We start from the raw sequence: 13,930 nt of genomic DNA on the forward strand, positions 1-13,930 counted from the left end.
CCGCCTGCCCTCGGCTCCGCGGGTTCGAGTCCCGGCCGGACGGGCAGGCGAGGGCGGCGGTCTGGGAGCGCGGGCGGCCGCGGCGGCTTGGCTTCCTGGCTAGCTGCCCCCGGAACGCTCCCGCGTCTCCTCCCCCAGCCCGCCCCGGTGACTCGGCCTCAGCTGACTCCGGCCGGGCAAAGTCTCCGGCAGACTCGGCACATTGTGTAGCTCTCCGCTCCATCCCCGAAGTCTATCCAAGTTTGTGTCTGGCGGTCCACGCGCCACTGAGGACTTGCCGGAGTCGGGGCTTCTGACCCCTGTGAGGACGTTGAGGGGTGATCTGGAAAAGCACCCCGATGAAAACGTACGTTGTCAGTTACAGGCCGCCTCATGTGTTAAGCTGACTTTGGTGTGGCGTGGAGCGGAGGGGTTTCGGCAGCCTTTGTTCCTGGCTGGCCTGGGCCCCGAGGCTCAGGTTCCCGGGAAGCTCTGTGCGGGGCACTTTTTGATTCCTTTCCTATTCTTTCTTTGCGGTGCACAGTAGAAAAATGAGTACAGGGATATGGTGAGGAAGAATTGGAGGTCTGCTTACGGTATTAGCAGCTTAGTTCATGTTCATTGCTGGAAGTGCCCGCAGTCAGTCTCAGCATTAACTTTTTATGGATTCAGATGATTGGTCAGAAGAGAAAAAAAAAACATCAATAGTCCTGCAAACGAAGAGCATATAGCTTCGGAGTAATTTTCTAATTCTTGATAGTTCTAGCCTGCTTATTTTCTTAACATTCTGACACAACCCTTTTAACGTTGGAGAATTGAGGAGTTATCTAAATAGAGAATAGGGTCTAAAGTAGGGCCTCAGAGGGAGAGACTGGAGGGAGTGAATGAGAGTGTATGTGAGTGTAAATGTGTGTTGAGACAGTCTCATCATGTAGTCCAGGCTGGCTTTGAAAAGAAACAGATCTTCCTCCTGCCTCTGCCTCTGGAGTGCGTTTCCACGTGTGCACCACCATTCCTAGCTTAAGAATTTCTTAGAAGTGACAGATTTTAGTGTTGTTTGAGAAATAATTTTGAATTGGGGGGAAGAAGTATATCTTTAGGTAGTAGAAAAAAAAACATGTTTGTAAAGTGCCTCCTCCGTTTGAGTAGAAAGCCCTTTCACATATATCTTAAGTCATTTAATATACTTATGTTATCAAACTAAAATTGCTTATTGGTGTCCTAATAATTCAGTAATTGTAGTCATCTAGGAAGTATGCCAGATTTGAGCAGGATATTTTATTACTTATAACTTACTGTTGAGAAAAAAAACCTTGGAAAATGAATTGGTTTAAAAATAAACTTTATATGTGAAGATACTTTGGAGTTCAGTTATTTGCCGAAGAGGACTAAAAGTAGCCTGCTTACTTTCTGTGATTAAAAAAGAATCTAGAGAAGACTGGCTTGAAGAAGATTTAATTTGCAACAGAAAAGGCAAACATTTTAATGACAAGTGTTAGCCCTAAAAGCATTGCAGCATTTTACATAAGTTCATGTGGGCCTGGAGGAAACTCCTAACTGACAGAACAGTAAGGTCTCCGGGGTCCTGCAGGGGGAGCTTGGAAGTGCTACTGCAAGTTTTGACCTGGGTGGTGTGATGACTCACCCTGCCCACTGCTGCTACTGCTACGTGGCTCTCTTTTTTTAAAAAAGATGATAGGCTAAAATGTTTCTGCTAATATTATACTTGTCTTTTGTCTGAAGAGGAGTAATAGTTTCTCTCAAAAGTACTGACTTAAGCTGCATTTCACAGTGAAAGGATATCCAATACCTGGCAGGTGCAGCTGTGTAACATTTGTTGAGAGAAAAGATAGTCAGTTGCTGGTCAATTGCTGAAATTAAGTGTTGCATACTAACAGTTCTTATGTTACTATTAAGAGAGATTTGTTGCAGGTTATAAATGACAGCACTTTATAATCTTGGTAGTAGATACTGCTTGCTTTAATATTGTGTGAAAATTATCTTTATGATATCTAGAAGTTACTGGTTTGAGTTTGGTGAATGTACCAGCAAAGCTTAGTATTTAATAAGATATTCTGAAGAAATTATTAAAACATACATAATACTTTCTTACGATTTGTAGTTTTCTGTTTTAATAAAAACAGTTGAACAGGCATTGTTGCTCTCCTTTTAATCTATCTATATCTATCTATCTATATTTTTTTTTGGTCTTTTTGAGACAGGGTCTTTCTGTAGCCCCAGCCGTCCTGGAACTCACTATGTAGACCAGGCTGGCCTTGAACACACAAAGATCCACCTGCCTCTGCCTGTGCTGGGATTAAAGGCGTGCAACACCATGCCTGGCTAATATATATATATTTTTAAGAGATAAACTGAACAGTTCCAAATTTATGATTTAAGCTGAAGCTTGGTGATAAGGTAGTTGTTTTGACATTTTGAAACTGCATTTAACATAGGATTAAGTGGGGAGGGCAGATGGAAGATGGCAGTTGGTTTTTAAACTGGGGGGGGGGCAGAACACACAACCACCACCCTCCCCTGCCCATGGTTTTTTTCTCAAAGTTACTTGAGAAGTTTCCTAGGCTGTAAGATGTATTGTGGAATTAAGTCTTTTGACACATTTTTGAGATTGTATCACATGCTTTATATAGAGGAATTTTAATAAAGTTTAATACGTATTTTAAAAATACTCTTACTAAAGGAAACACAAAAATGCAAATACAGGAGCTAGAGAGATGATCAGCGGTTAAGAGCAGTGGCTGCTCTTGCTGAAGACGAGGATTTGGTTCCCAGCACCCTCGTGGAGGCTAACAACCTCCATAATTCCAGTTCTAGGGGGTCCTGACACCCTCTTCTGGCCTCCAGGGGCTTTGCATGACATGAGTGCACTTAACATACATGTAGGTGAAACATTCATACATATAAAATAAAAATAAATTTTTAAAATGCAAGTATAGAAGGATTGAGATTTTCAAAGCATCCTTTGCTTAGAAGTTGAACATGGTTTCTAGTGGATTTTATAAATATAGGTAATTAACTGTTGTACATAATTCAGAAGTCTAAAATGGCCTTCTTTCTCCAAGGTACTGTTTTATGAAGTGGTGAGCCTTGTTTCTAGTCCTCTCCAGTCCCTTGTTTGCTCTTTTGATCCTTGTTATTATAGTGCTCCTGTTAAAACAGGAAGAAGATGCCTCTAAGTCCTTTCTCCTTGAAGTTGTTAGCTTCCGTCTACCAGCTGCTGTGGTATATAGCTCACCTGCAGTAGGGTCTTGGTCAGCTTTAGTGCTTAGCTAAACTCAGAGACTTTACAAAAACAAAAATGACATTACTGTAGCCCAATTGCTTTCCAGGGAGCTGGTCCTGTGAGCCGATGGTATTAAGGTGACAACGGTATGGTTTGAGTCCAACATCGGAGTCCAACATCACTCTTTTCCAAAACTTTATGAATTGCATATTTGGAAGATGTAGTGTTTCCTTCTAATAAGGCATCCCTACTCCCCCAATTTTGTTTTGTTGAACTTGTGATCCTTCTGCCTTAGCCTCCCAAGTGCTGGGATTCCATGGCTGGCTGCTAGAGTTTGTTTGCTTTGTTTTACTGTTCTAAGGGGCAGGATCTGAACATATTTTCCAGGCAGGTTCTGAACTCCTTGACTCAAGTGATACCTGTACTTTGGGAGCAGTGGTAATTTATAAAAGATTTATCTTTTAAGTGAGTCAGCCCTCAAGAACCAGTTCTCAAAAGTTCTTCAGAGATTGTTTATGCAGCAAATCATGAATTCCCAATGATGTCCATTGATTTTTTTTTTTTTTTTTAATTTAAATTCAGTAGTTTAAAAGTTGTTAGAACCTCAGCAGGTAAAGGCACTCCTTCACAAGCCTGATGATCTCAGTGGATCCTGGAACCTATGCCAATGAAGGTGAAAGGAAGGAACCGACTCCACAAATCTGTCCTCCGATTGCCACACTGGAGTAGTGGCGCGCCCCCCCCCCCATTGTATATACACGATAAGTAAAATAAATTTTAAAATAAAATTTAAAAAGTTGTTAGAATCTTAATGTTTACTTTGGATAGGTCTGCCTCTGCAGAGAATGGAAATCTTTGTACATTTAATTCTGTACAACCATAAAACTACAAATGAGTGTTCTAGAGAAGCATGGTCACCTGTTGTGGTAGCATGCCTGTAATCCAGCACTCCAGAGACCAAGACTAACAGATCTCTGGGTTTGAGATTGGCCTCTTCTATGTAGCAGGTTCTACATAGTGAGACCCTTTCTCAAAAAAAGAGGGGGGGTATGAACATTATTTGGATCCAGGTTAGTCTTCAATGTCAACCTAATTGGATTAAGAAATTCTAGGAGACACACAGGTGGATGTAAGGGCCCTGATCTGATCAGTGGCTTAATCTCTCCTAGCAATGTAGCAGCATGTTTAGGAGATGGGGCCTCTGGAGGGGCGTGGCCTTAGGTTCTATCTTGCTCTGACCTTGCTGTACTCACCCTTCTGTTTCTTGGCCTCCATGAGTCAACTGTTCTGCCATGCCCTCACCTCCATAATGAAATGACATCTTTGAAACTGAGTCAAAATAAATAATTCCTCCCTTTGCTTGTTCTCAGGGATTCTGGTCATAGCCACAAGAGTAGCTACTGACTTGAGTCAGACTGGTGCATCTGGATCCTGACCTTTGCTGTCCCTGTGAATCAAGGTTTTGGTTAGGAGTACCAAGGGATTTGTCATTTAGAAAATGACTGCCGTATGATAGATACACAGTGACATGGGAGTTGTGTTCCCTCCTGCTTGGTGCCTATGATCTGTGATCTAATCCTGAGGTTAGGTTCTAATCAGGCTTTGCTCTGCTTTATGGATTCCTGCTCTCAGGTTCTGGATCCTTCTCTTGGGCTCCTCTTACCCGTGTTCTGAATGTTTGCCTTTCTGTTAGATAATTTTTTTTTTATTTGTTATTTTTTTTTGTCCCTTTGTTTTTGAGACAGCGTCTCCTGTAACACCAACTGGCCTGGAACTTGCTTTGTAGACCAGGGTGGCCTAGATCTTAGAGTTCTGCTTGCCCCTGCCTCCCAAGTTCTGGGATTAAAAGTGTGTGCCACAACACCCGGCCTTAGATTATTTTTTTAAAAATATGTACATGTGCTGTAGAGTTGTCCAATATGCTAGCACTAGCCACATACAGACATTTTAATTTTTAAAGTTTTGGTTTTGGAGATTGAATCCAGGGCTTCCTGCATAGTCAGCAGTATTATCACTGAGCAACACCCACAGTCAAAAAACAAGACTTTGAAAAAAAAAAACAAACCCCAAAACTTTGGGGTTGGGATATAACTCAGTGGTAGATGGTTGCCTAGCATGCACAAGGTCCAGAGTTCAGTCTCCAGGATCATAAAAATAGATGAATGAAGAAATAAATAAGTAAATATTTTAAAAAGTTCTATAATGGAGTCTGTTGTATTTCAGTTATGTGGCTTATGGCTACCATGTTAGGCAGAGAATAGAACATCCCTCCCATCACAGAAAGTATCATGGAGCTGTGGTGTGGCTGCCTCTTTATAGACCTGCTCTTCAGGTCCTTCTCTGGTGATTTTCTTCCAGCCCCTTTACCCTGGCTTCTGATTTTCACTGTGACTAGGGATGATCAGCCCTCAGTGTAAGTGTTCTTCCCTGTTAAGTGCTTTGTCTGTTTCCCTTTAAGAGTTGTTCTAAACTACATGTGGTATCCCATGCCTTTAATCTCAACACTTGGGAGACAGAAGCAGATGGGTCCCTGAGAGTTCAAGACAGCCTGGTCTACATAGCAAATTCCAGGACAGCCAGGGCTACATAACGCTATGTTTTTTTGTTTTTTTGTTTTTTTAAAAAAAAAGATATTTGAGCTAGGGGTGTAGCATAATAGTTGAGCACATGCACAAAACCCTGGGTTTGATCCCCAGAATAAAATATAGATAAAAAAGGGCTGGAGAGATGGCTCCGCGGTAAGAACACTGGCTGGCTGTTCTTGCAGAAGACCTGGGTTTGAATCCCAGCACCCACATGGCAGCTAACAACTGTCCGTAACTCCAGTTCCAGGGGATCCGACAGCCTCTTCTGTCCTCCGTGGGTGTTGAACAACATGGGTGCATAGGCGATACACACATACACATAGAATAAAAATAAGTAAAATATTTTTAAAAATGTAAATAAAAACAAAACAAAGCTAGAAAAAAAATTTTTAATAGCTGATTCATCTTATTTTAGGATAAGAGTTTGGGTTTTGTAACTTTTTGAAGAAGAAGAAGAAATCCCTAGCCTTTGAAAAATGATAGAATTTCGGCACTAAGACCTGGAAATGTAAAACTCTGTCCAGCAAATTTAACGACATCCTGGAGTAGATTCCATATCTACGGTATATTTCAGTAGAGCCAAATTCAGTATGGATCTAGCAGGAATCATGACTTTTTTTTTTTTTTTCTTCCATAGTCTTGGCAAACTTTCTTCAAGGTCTGGAGAAAATGAAAAACAAAGGAGACAAATATTCTAGAAACATTACATGACATTACATTCTGGGATACGTTTTAAATAAAGGATATGGTTCTCTCATTTGCTTATTTATTTACTGTTTATTTTCCAGTACTGGGGTAGGTGAGTGCTCCAGCCCCTTTTTTACTTTTTGAGACAGGGTTTTATTCCTGTCTCAGCCTCCGGGGTAGCTGGGAGTACAGGCCTGTGCTAGTTTGTAGGCTTACTGGTTTTGTAAGGTCTTGTACGCTGACCAGGTTTAGCTGAACAGCAGCATTCACATTTTCACTGTAGTCTGGAGAGCCCCGCTTAGGTGCCATCGGCCCTGCTAGAATTGCAGTTGTTTTGGGTCTTACTGATGCCTGCTTGTGTTTCTCCTGGGCTCACAGAACTTTGCAGAGTCTGCTTATGTAGTTGTATAGAGCATGGTTTCACTGACCGGGTCCTTTGCCTGCCACTGCACAGTGGAGGAGGAGCTCTAACAGCTGAGGTGTTTTGCTTCTTCACTTTCAGGGGTTGGAAGCAGCTGCTTTTTCATGGTCTTGGTAAGGTTGTGCGTCCATCATGGGGTGAGACTCCTGGGGTACTGAAAGTGAGGTGCCATATCTAGGGATCTTCACCAGGGTTCCGCATTGGTCAGAATTGACAGCAGATTCTGGAAAAATATGAGAATAGGGCTTATCCCCTCCAAAATGTCCTGTCAGCACATAAAATATGCTATTTCATTCATGTGGTAGAGTTAATAGGGTGCCTAGTAATGTTGTGCTTAGAAAATGCCAGAAAACTACCAAGCCTCAGACCTTTTAGTTTAAAGCGAACGTACCAAAGAGAGGAGGAAGAGTAGAGGACCTGGGGTTCACTGGGGAAGCACTGCAGAAGATGGGGTGAGTGTGCTGTAAGAGAGGAGAAAGGAAAGACCAAATGCAGAACAGGACAGGGAGGAATATGCAGCTGCTTGTGTGCTCAGGAGTAGGTGTTCCCAGGTCAGGACTGAAAAAATTTTTCCCCGTTACTTAATGCCTTAAGACAGTGCCTGGTACACATTGAGCATTCGGTGACATCTGTCAGCTGAAATGAAATGAATGGGTAGAAGAAGAGAACATCTCTGCTTCTGGGGCCTGCCGGGATTGTGTTTTCTTACTCCCTTGGATGTGTTCCTGCCACCAGGTGATCTGCTTTGGTTGGTAAACTGAGTAGAATGCTGTTGTTTGGGGATGAAAGCTTTAGATGCTAGTGAGAGCCCTTCTGTGGTATACTCACTGAGTGTCAGTAGTAGAGATGATGTCATTGGTAGCTTAGATAATGACCATATTGGACTTGTGGCATAATGACTTGAGATAAGCCACCAAGATTTGGGGCCTCTTTGAGGGGATTATCTGACCTATTCTTAACTGCCACAAAAATGTATGGTAATTCCCATGTGATTGGAATCCAAAGGTACTTGAAGAAGAGTTAGTCAAATGTTTTGTGTTCCTGTGTTTGCGCCTGTGTGTTTTTTTTTTAACTTTAAAAAAATTTATTTATTTTTATTTTATGTGTATGCATGTATTGCCTGCATGCAGGTAAGTGCACCTGTGTCATGCAATGCCCGTGGAGGTCAGAAGAGGCTGTCGGAGCCCCTGGGACTGGGGTTACAGACAGTTGTTAGCTGCCATGTGGGTGCTGGGATTTGAACCCGGGTCTTCTGCAAGAACAACCAGTGTTCTTAACTGCTGAGCCATCTCTTCAGCCCTGCTCCTGTGTTTCTTTACTCTTAGGTGAATGGGGTGTCTTGAGCTGGGCATGGTGGTGCATACCTTTGATCCCCACACTCAGTGGGAGGCAGAGGCAAGTTGATCTCTTTGAATTTGAGGCCAGCCTGGTCTACAGAGGGAGTTCCAGCCACCCAGGCCTATACATAGTGAGACCCTCTGTCTTAGAAAAAAGAAATAAAATGGAAGTCTTGGACAGGAAGGAATGAAGGGGTTAACTTTCCAGCCAGTGCCTGATGCTGCATTAAGCAAAGCCTGTTAGGTCTCTCTAGCTTTCTAAGAACATTCACCAGTTCTAGGTTGCACCACTGACCTCCATGAGATCCAGATCCTGAAAGAGATCTGTGATGCCCCTGAGGAGCTTTGTCAGGAATGCAGCTGAGCTGTTGCTTTCTGTGCCCTGACAACTCAGTGGCTGGTGGGTCTGAGGCATGATGGTAGGCAAGGGTGAATTTGCTGACAGGACCAGTGTCAGGGTTAGGAGACAGAAGCAGAGCTCAACCTGTCCCAGCTCTCCCAAGCAACTGGCTAAATTCTGGCTAACTCAGGCTACTCCCTTGACTCTGGGGAGGAGTGAAATGAAAGAGAGTCTTGGGAGGCTGTCAGTGTGAACAGGCTGGATGAACCCTTTAACATGGGAAGCAGCCAGGTGTGTGTAGACCGGGAGGGGGGAGCAAGCTTTACCTTTAAGGCCCTTACCTCCGATGTAAGCTTGCACATATAGGCTTCTTTCTGATTTAAAAAAAGAATGTTTCTATAGATTTGAGTGGTAAGACAGAAATAAAGTTAATCTTTTGTGTCATACAGGGCTGTGTACCTAGGTCTGATTCACCTGCATTTTTTTGTGGTGCAGTATAAACCAGGGGGCAGGAGATAATTTAGAAAGGAGAGGAAACCTTGAGGGAACAGCTGTAGCTAATGCAGTTTCCTTACAAATCCTGAGGAATCTGGTACCCAGCCTCGCTTGTGTAGGGCTTTTTTCCATGTAGCAGATCACTGAGGGAAGACCAAAGGGAAGGCAGAAGTCACTGTGTTCTTGTGTCATTCATTCTCTGTGCTGCTTAAAAGTGTATACTTTTAAAAATTACGTTTATTGCATGTCTGTGGGTATGTGTGCGTGCATGCTATGGCATGTGTGTGGAGGTCAGAGGACAACTTGTGGAGCCAGTTCTCTCCTTCCACCATGTGGTGGTCTCACAATTGAACTCCGGTCATCCGGTGTGGTGACCCACTGAGTACTTTTACCCACTGAGCCATTTTGCAGGCCCTGCGGATGAGACTGGATGGCTATAGGAATTTTAAGAATCTGCTTTTTTAAAGGAGCTGTTTCTTGAGAAGCAGATAAAACTTACAACTGGAACAAACCATTTCTTTAGTAAAACAAAGGAGGCCATTATGCTCTGAATGTCCTTCACATTGTTAAGGAGATAGAAGCAGTATTCCTATTTATTAAAGTCAGAACTGTATGTTTTTTTACTGTGCCTGCTTTGTGCTTACCTAGCATACTGTTGCTTTGTGTGTGTGTGTGTGTGTGTGTGTGTGTGTGTACATGTCTAGCGTGTGTGTTAAAGAATGAATAAATTGGTGGCTTTAGATTATTTTTTTGCTGCCTAAAATGTCTGGGTTTTTGTGAGTTCTGGCTTCTTTAGTGCCACTTGTCTGCTCTGGATGAGGGCTTTACAGGTTCAGAGATAGGGCCATTAAGAAACTGGAAGTGGGTGAAGGAGAGCAGAGAACCGACTCCTGCAAGTTGTCCTCTGATCAGATATATACATAAGCTTGCAAAATAAACCTGGTTAACAAATCCCTCAACAAATGGGAAGAGCTGAGCTGCTTTTGCTTTGCTAGACTGATGAGGGAATCTTCTGGAATTGAGACTATGTTTTCCCGTCCTTGTACAGGATATTTTTAAGATCATGAGCTATTTCAAATGCACAGAGATGAATGTAGTGTGTCTTTACAGGCATGCTGCCAGCTCCACAAGACTCTTAACAGTTTGCCATGTGCAGGCTTTTGAGGAAGTGCACTTGAAGGGTGTGTCTTACTGCCCAACCTCACCCACCCTGACCACTAGTCTCCTGTTGTCGGTCCTCACCTCAGTCCCTAGGGTAAATTTGGTATTTACCAGTCTCATTTTTATTCATTTGCTACATACATATGCAGTCATAAAACATTATTTTCATATTTTAACTTGATACAACTGATTTTAGCATGTATATTTCTATTTGCAGTTTGATTTTTAATTTTATTTTTATTTTATGTGTATGTGTGTATTGCCTGCATGTAGGTAAATGCACCCATGTCGTGCAATGCCCGCGGATGTATTTGTGGAGAATTTAGTCATTTGCATTCATTTTCACTGCTGTGTAGTATTCCATTGTATGAATATAGCACAATTATTTCACGTTATCTGATTGTGAAAGTTGGGTTGCATCTCATTTTTTAGTGTTACTGAAGAAAAAATTTATTACTATTATTTATGTGTATGAGTGTACTGCTTACATGTATGTAAGTGTACCCATGTCATGCAGTGCCCCCTGGAGGTCAGAAGAAGGTATCAGATTCCTTGGAAATGGAGTTTTGGATGGTGATTAGCCATCATTGTGGGTGCTAGTACTCGAACCCAGGTCCTCTGCAAAAGCAGCCAGTGCTTTTAACCACTGAGCCATCTCTCCAGCCCCTGAAGAAAACATTTTAAAGAAAACATTTATATGCTTAGTTAGCAAGCACTTTCATCTTTATAGAGAGTTTACCTGGAAGAAAAATAATCGGGTCCTGGGGGTACTTTCATTCCTTTATGTGTTTATGCCATATTGTTCTTTTACCATTGTGTGTGTGTGTGTGTGTGTGTGTGTGTGTGTGTGTGTGTGTGTGTGTTTTTGAGGCCGGGTCTCACTATGTAGCCCTGGCTGGCCATGAACACAGATCCCCTGTTTCTGCCTCCATGGGATTAAAGGGAGGCGCCACCATGCTCAGCTTTCTTTTACTGTTTTAAACTTCCACTAATACTGTATCAGTGTTCTGCTTTTCTATATTCCTCCTCAAAGTTGATATTAACAGACCCTAAAGATGCTTTTCCAGGGGTTGGGAAGATGGCTGTCAGAGAAGTGCTTGCCACTTAAACATGAGGACCTGAGTTCCATCCTCAGCACTCATGTAAAAGAGGGCTATAGTGGCCCACGCCTGTAGTCACAGCACCATGGAGGAGGAGACAGGTAGATTCTGGTGCTCTTTGGCCAGCCAGCTTGGAGTCTCTGAGCTCCAAGTTCAGTAAGAGACCCTGTCTCAAAAATAATCTGGAGAACAATTGAGGAAGATGCTTGACCTCACTCTGTAGACCAGGCTGGCCTCCATCTCACAGAGATCCGCCTGCCTTTGCCTCCCAAGTGTTGGGATTGAAGGTGTGTGCCACCATGCCCAGCTGTTTTTTTCAAATTTGAAATAGACTTTTCTGACAGTGATGTCAGTCACCTTTTTTTATTCTTGTTCAAGTTCACCATTTCATCAATTGAAAAGCATGTCCTGCAAGTCTGCAAGTTTATCTGGTACTGCTAGATTTTTGTTGTTGTTGTTGGATATTGATATAGTTAATATATAGTAAAATGTTCTAGCATAATGCAGACTTTATGTTTTTTTTAGAGGAAGTGTTACTAATATTTTACCCTTCAAAGGAATTTTACTTCTAGTTCTATAAAAATATTATGAACTTCCCCCCCATACTAATTGACATTTTGTGTGTGTGTGTGTGTGTCTGTGTGTCTGTGTGTACACAGGTACCCATGTGCATGTGGATGCCAGAGGAAGGTGTTGGGTATCCTATCATTCTGTAGAATGCCCTATTCTCTTGAGACAGGGTCCAGTGATCCTCCTGACAATCCTCCCCCCATACACAGTGCTGTGTTTTACAAGCATGTGTGTGTGGCCATGTTCAGCTTTTTATATAGGTACTGGGGATTTAAACTCAGGTCCTGATGTTTACACAGGAAGCTCTCTTACCTGGTGAGCCATCTCCCAAGCTCCCCTAGTTGGCATTTCTGAAATGTTAATCTAATAAATGTAATGCACAAAGGTGGGTGGGAAGATGGATGGAAGAGAGGGTTTTACTACATAGCCCAGGATGGTGTCGAACTCAATTCTTTGACCTCAGCCTCCCTAGTCCTGGGAGCATAGATGTGTGCCACCATGCCCTACTGCCAGTAGTAGCATAGTGCCGCTACACGTCCAGCTGATAACACTTTACAAATTTGAAGAGTATTTCCTCTAGTAATTTTTTTTTCCTTTTTCACCCTCCAGGTTGTATCAGAGTAAGATGGACGGTAGCTTTGATTGTGATTGTGGTGAGCTGGAGCCACCTGATCACTAACAAAAGACACCTATCAGCTAACATCACCAGGGCTTCCTGTTGAAATACAGCAACAAAGGAAGAAACAAGTAAAACGGAAATAGTGCTTACAGCACCTTACAATGATGCTGCTCAGGACCAGTCCAACACTGAATGTATCTGCACTGTGAGGAGAATGTCTGCAGAAGCCTGTCGAGTGCATATTTATTCACGTTTTTGTTAAATGTTCAATCGTTTAGCACAGTAAATCTGAGTGCATAGTATGTCATTTCATTCCGTTTGAGTTTCTTGAGTGTTTTCTTTAAATGTCTGCAGAGTTGCTGCCCCTTCCTTGAACTATGAGTACTGCAATCTTTTTAAATTCTCAATATGAATAGAGATTTTTGAGCTTTAAATCTGAGGGGAACTCAGCAGGCCTGGTTGGCGTCTGCAATGAACATCAAGAAACCATCGTGTTGTGGAAGTGGAATTGATTTTATTCTCCTTTTCTGAGAGATCTTTCCTTTTGATGCCAGTTTTCTTCCTTGTTTACACAAGCTCACAATTCAAAAGGAAAAGGTGATTTTAAGGGTTTCAAAATGGCAGAGAAATTTGAAAGTCTTATGAACATTCATGGTTTTGATCTGGGCTCCAGGTATATGGACTTAAAACCATTGGGCTGTGGAGGCAACGGCTTGGTTTTTTCTGCTGTAGACAATGACTGTGACAAGAGAGTAGCCATCAAGAAAATAGTCCTTACCGATCCTCAGAGTGTCAAACATGCTCTCCGTGAAATCAAAATTATTCGAAGACTTGACCATGATAACATTGTGAAAGTGTTTGAAATTCTTGGTCCCAGTGGAAGCCAGCTGACAGATGATGTAGGCTCTCTCACGGAGCTGAACAGCGTCTACATTGTTCAGGAGTACATGGAGACAGACTTGGCCAACGTGCTAGAGCAGGGCCCTTTACTAGAAGAGCATGCCAGGCTTTTCATGTATCAGCTGCTACGTGGGCTCAAGTATATCCACTCCGCAAATGTACTGCACAGAGATCTCAAGCCAGCTAATCTCTTCATTAACACTGAAGACCTGGTGCTGAAGATAGGTGACTTTGGCCTGGCACGGATCATGGACCCTCATTATTCTCATAAGGTACATGGAAAGCTGGCTCAGACTGATCTCCAGGCTGATGGTGCCTTTTCCTAACAGATTCACTCCATTCACAATTTATTTCTGTTTGAATTGATTGTGAAGTGGAATTCCAATTCAATACAACTTCCTAAAAGTGCATGGTTATGTACTAATAGTGGAGTTCTGAAATCTGGGATTTCACGCATATGTTGCCATTTAGTTATTTCAAAGTAGAACATTT

At 42.5% G+C, this 13,930-nt stretch overlaps 1 protein-coding gene across 4 annotated transcripts in view; it reads left to right on the plus strand.

Moving 5' to 3' along the window:
• The window catches only part of Mapk6 (mitogen-activated protein kinase 6), a 47,559-nt gene that overhangs the window by 21,351 nt on the left and 12,278 nt on the right, over positions 1 to 13,930 (plus strand). For 3 of the 4 annotated variants that reach the window (XM_029561939.1, XM_008829768.2, XM_029561940.1), the window contains one exon: positions 12,529 to 13,710. In XM_029561939.1, coding sequence (XP_029417799.1) covers positions 13,156 to 13,710 — 555 coding nt within the window. In that variant the 5' untranslated portion in view covers positions 12,529 to 13,155. Of the gene's footprint in view, positions 1 to 14; positions 347 to 12,528; positions 13,711 to 13,930 lie in introns of those variants that run through there. The other variant, XM_008829769.3, reaches the window with a different exon arrangement.

The sequence above is a fragment of the Nannospalax galili genome, unplaced genomic scaffold (assembly GCF_000622305.1).
Source record: "Nannospalax galili isolate Female #2095 unplaced genomic scaffold, S.galili_v1.0 scaffold213, whole genome shotgun sequence".
Lineage (NCBI taxonomy): Eukaryota > Metazoa > Chordata > Mammalia > Rodentia > Spalacidae > Nannospalax > Nannospalax galili.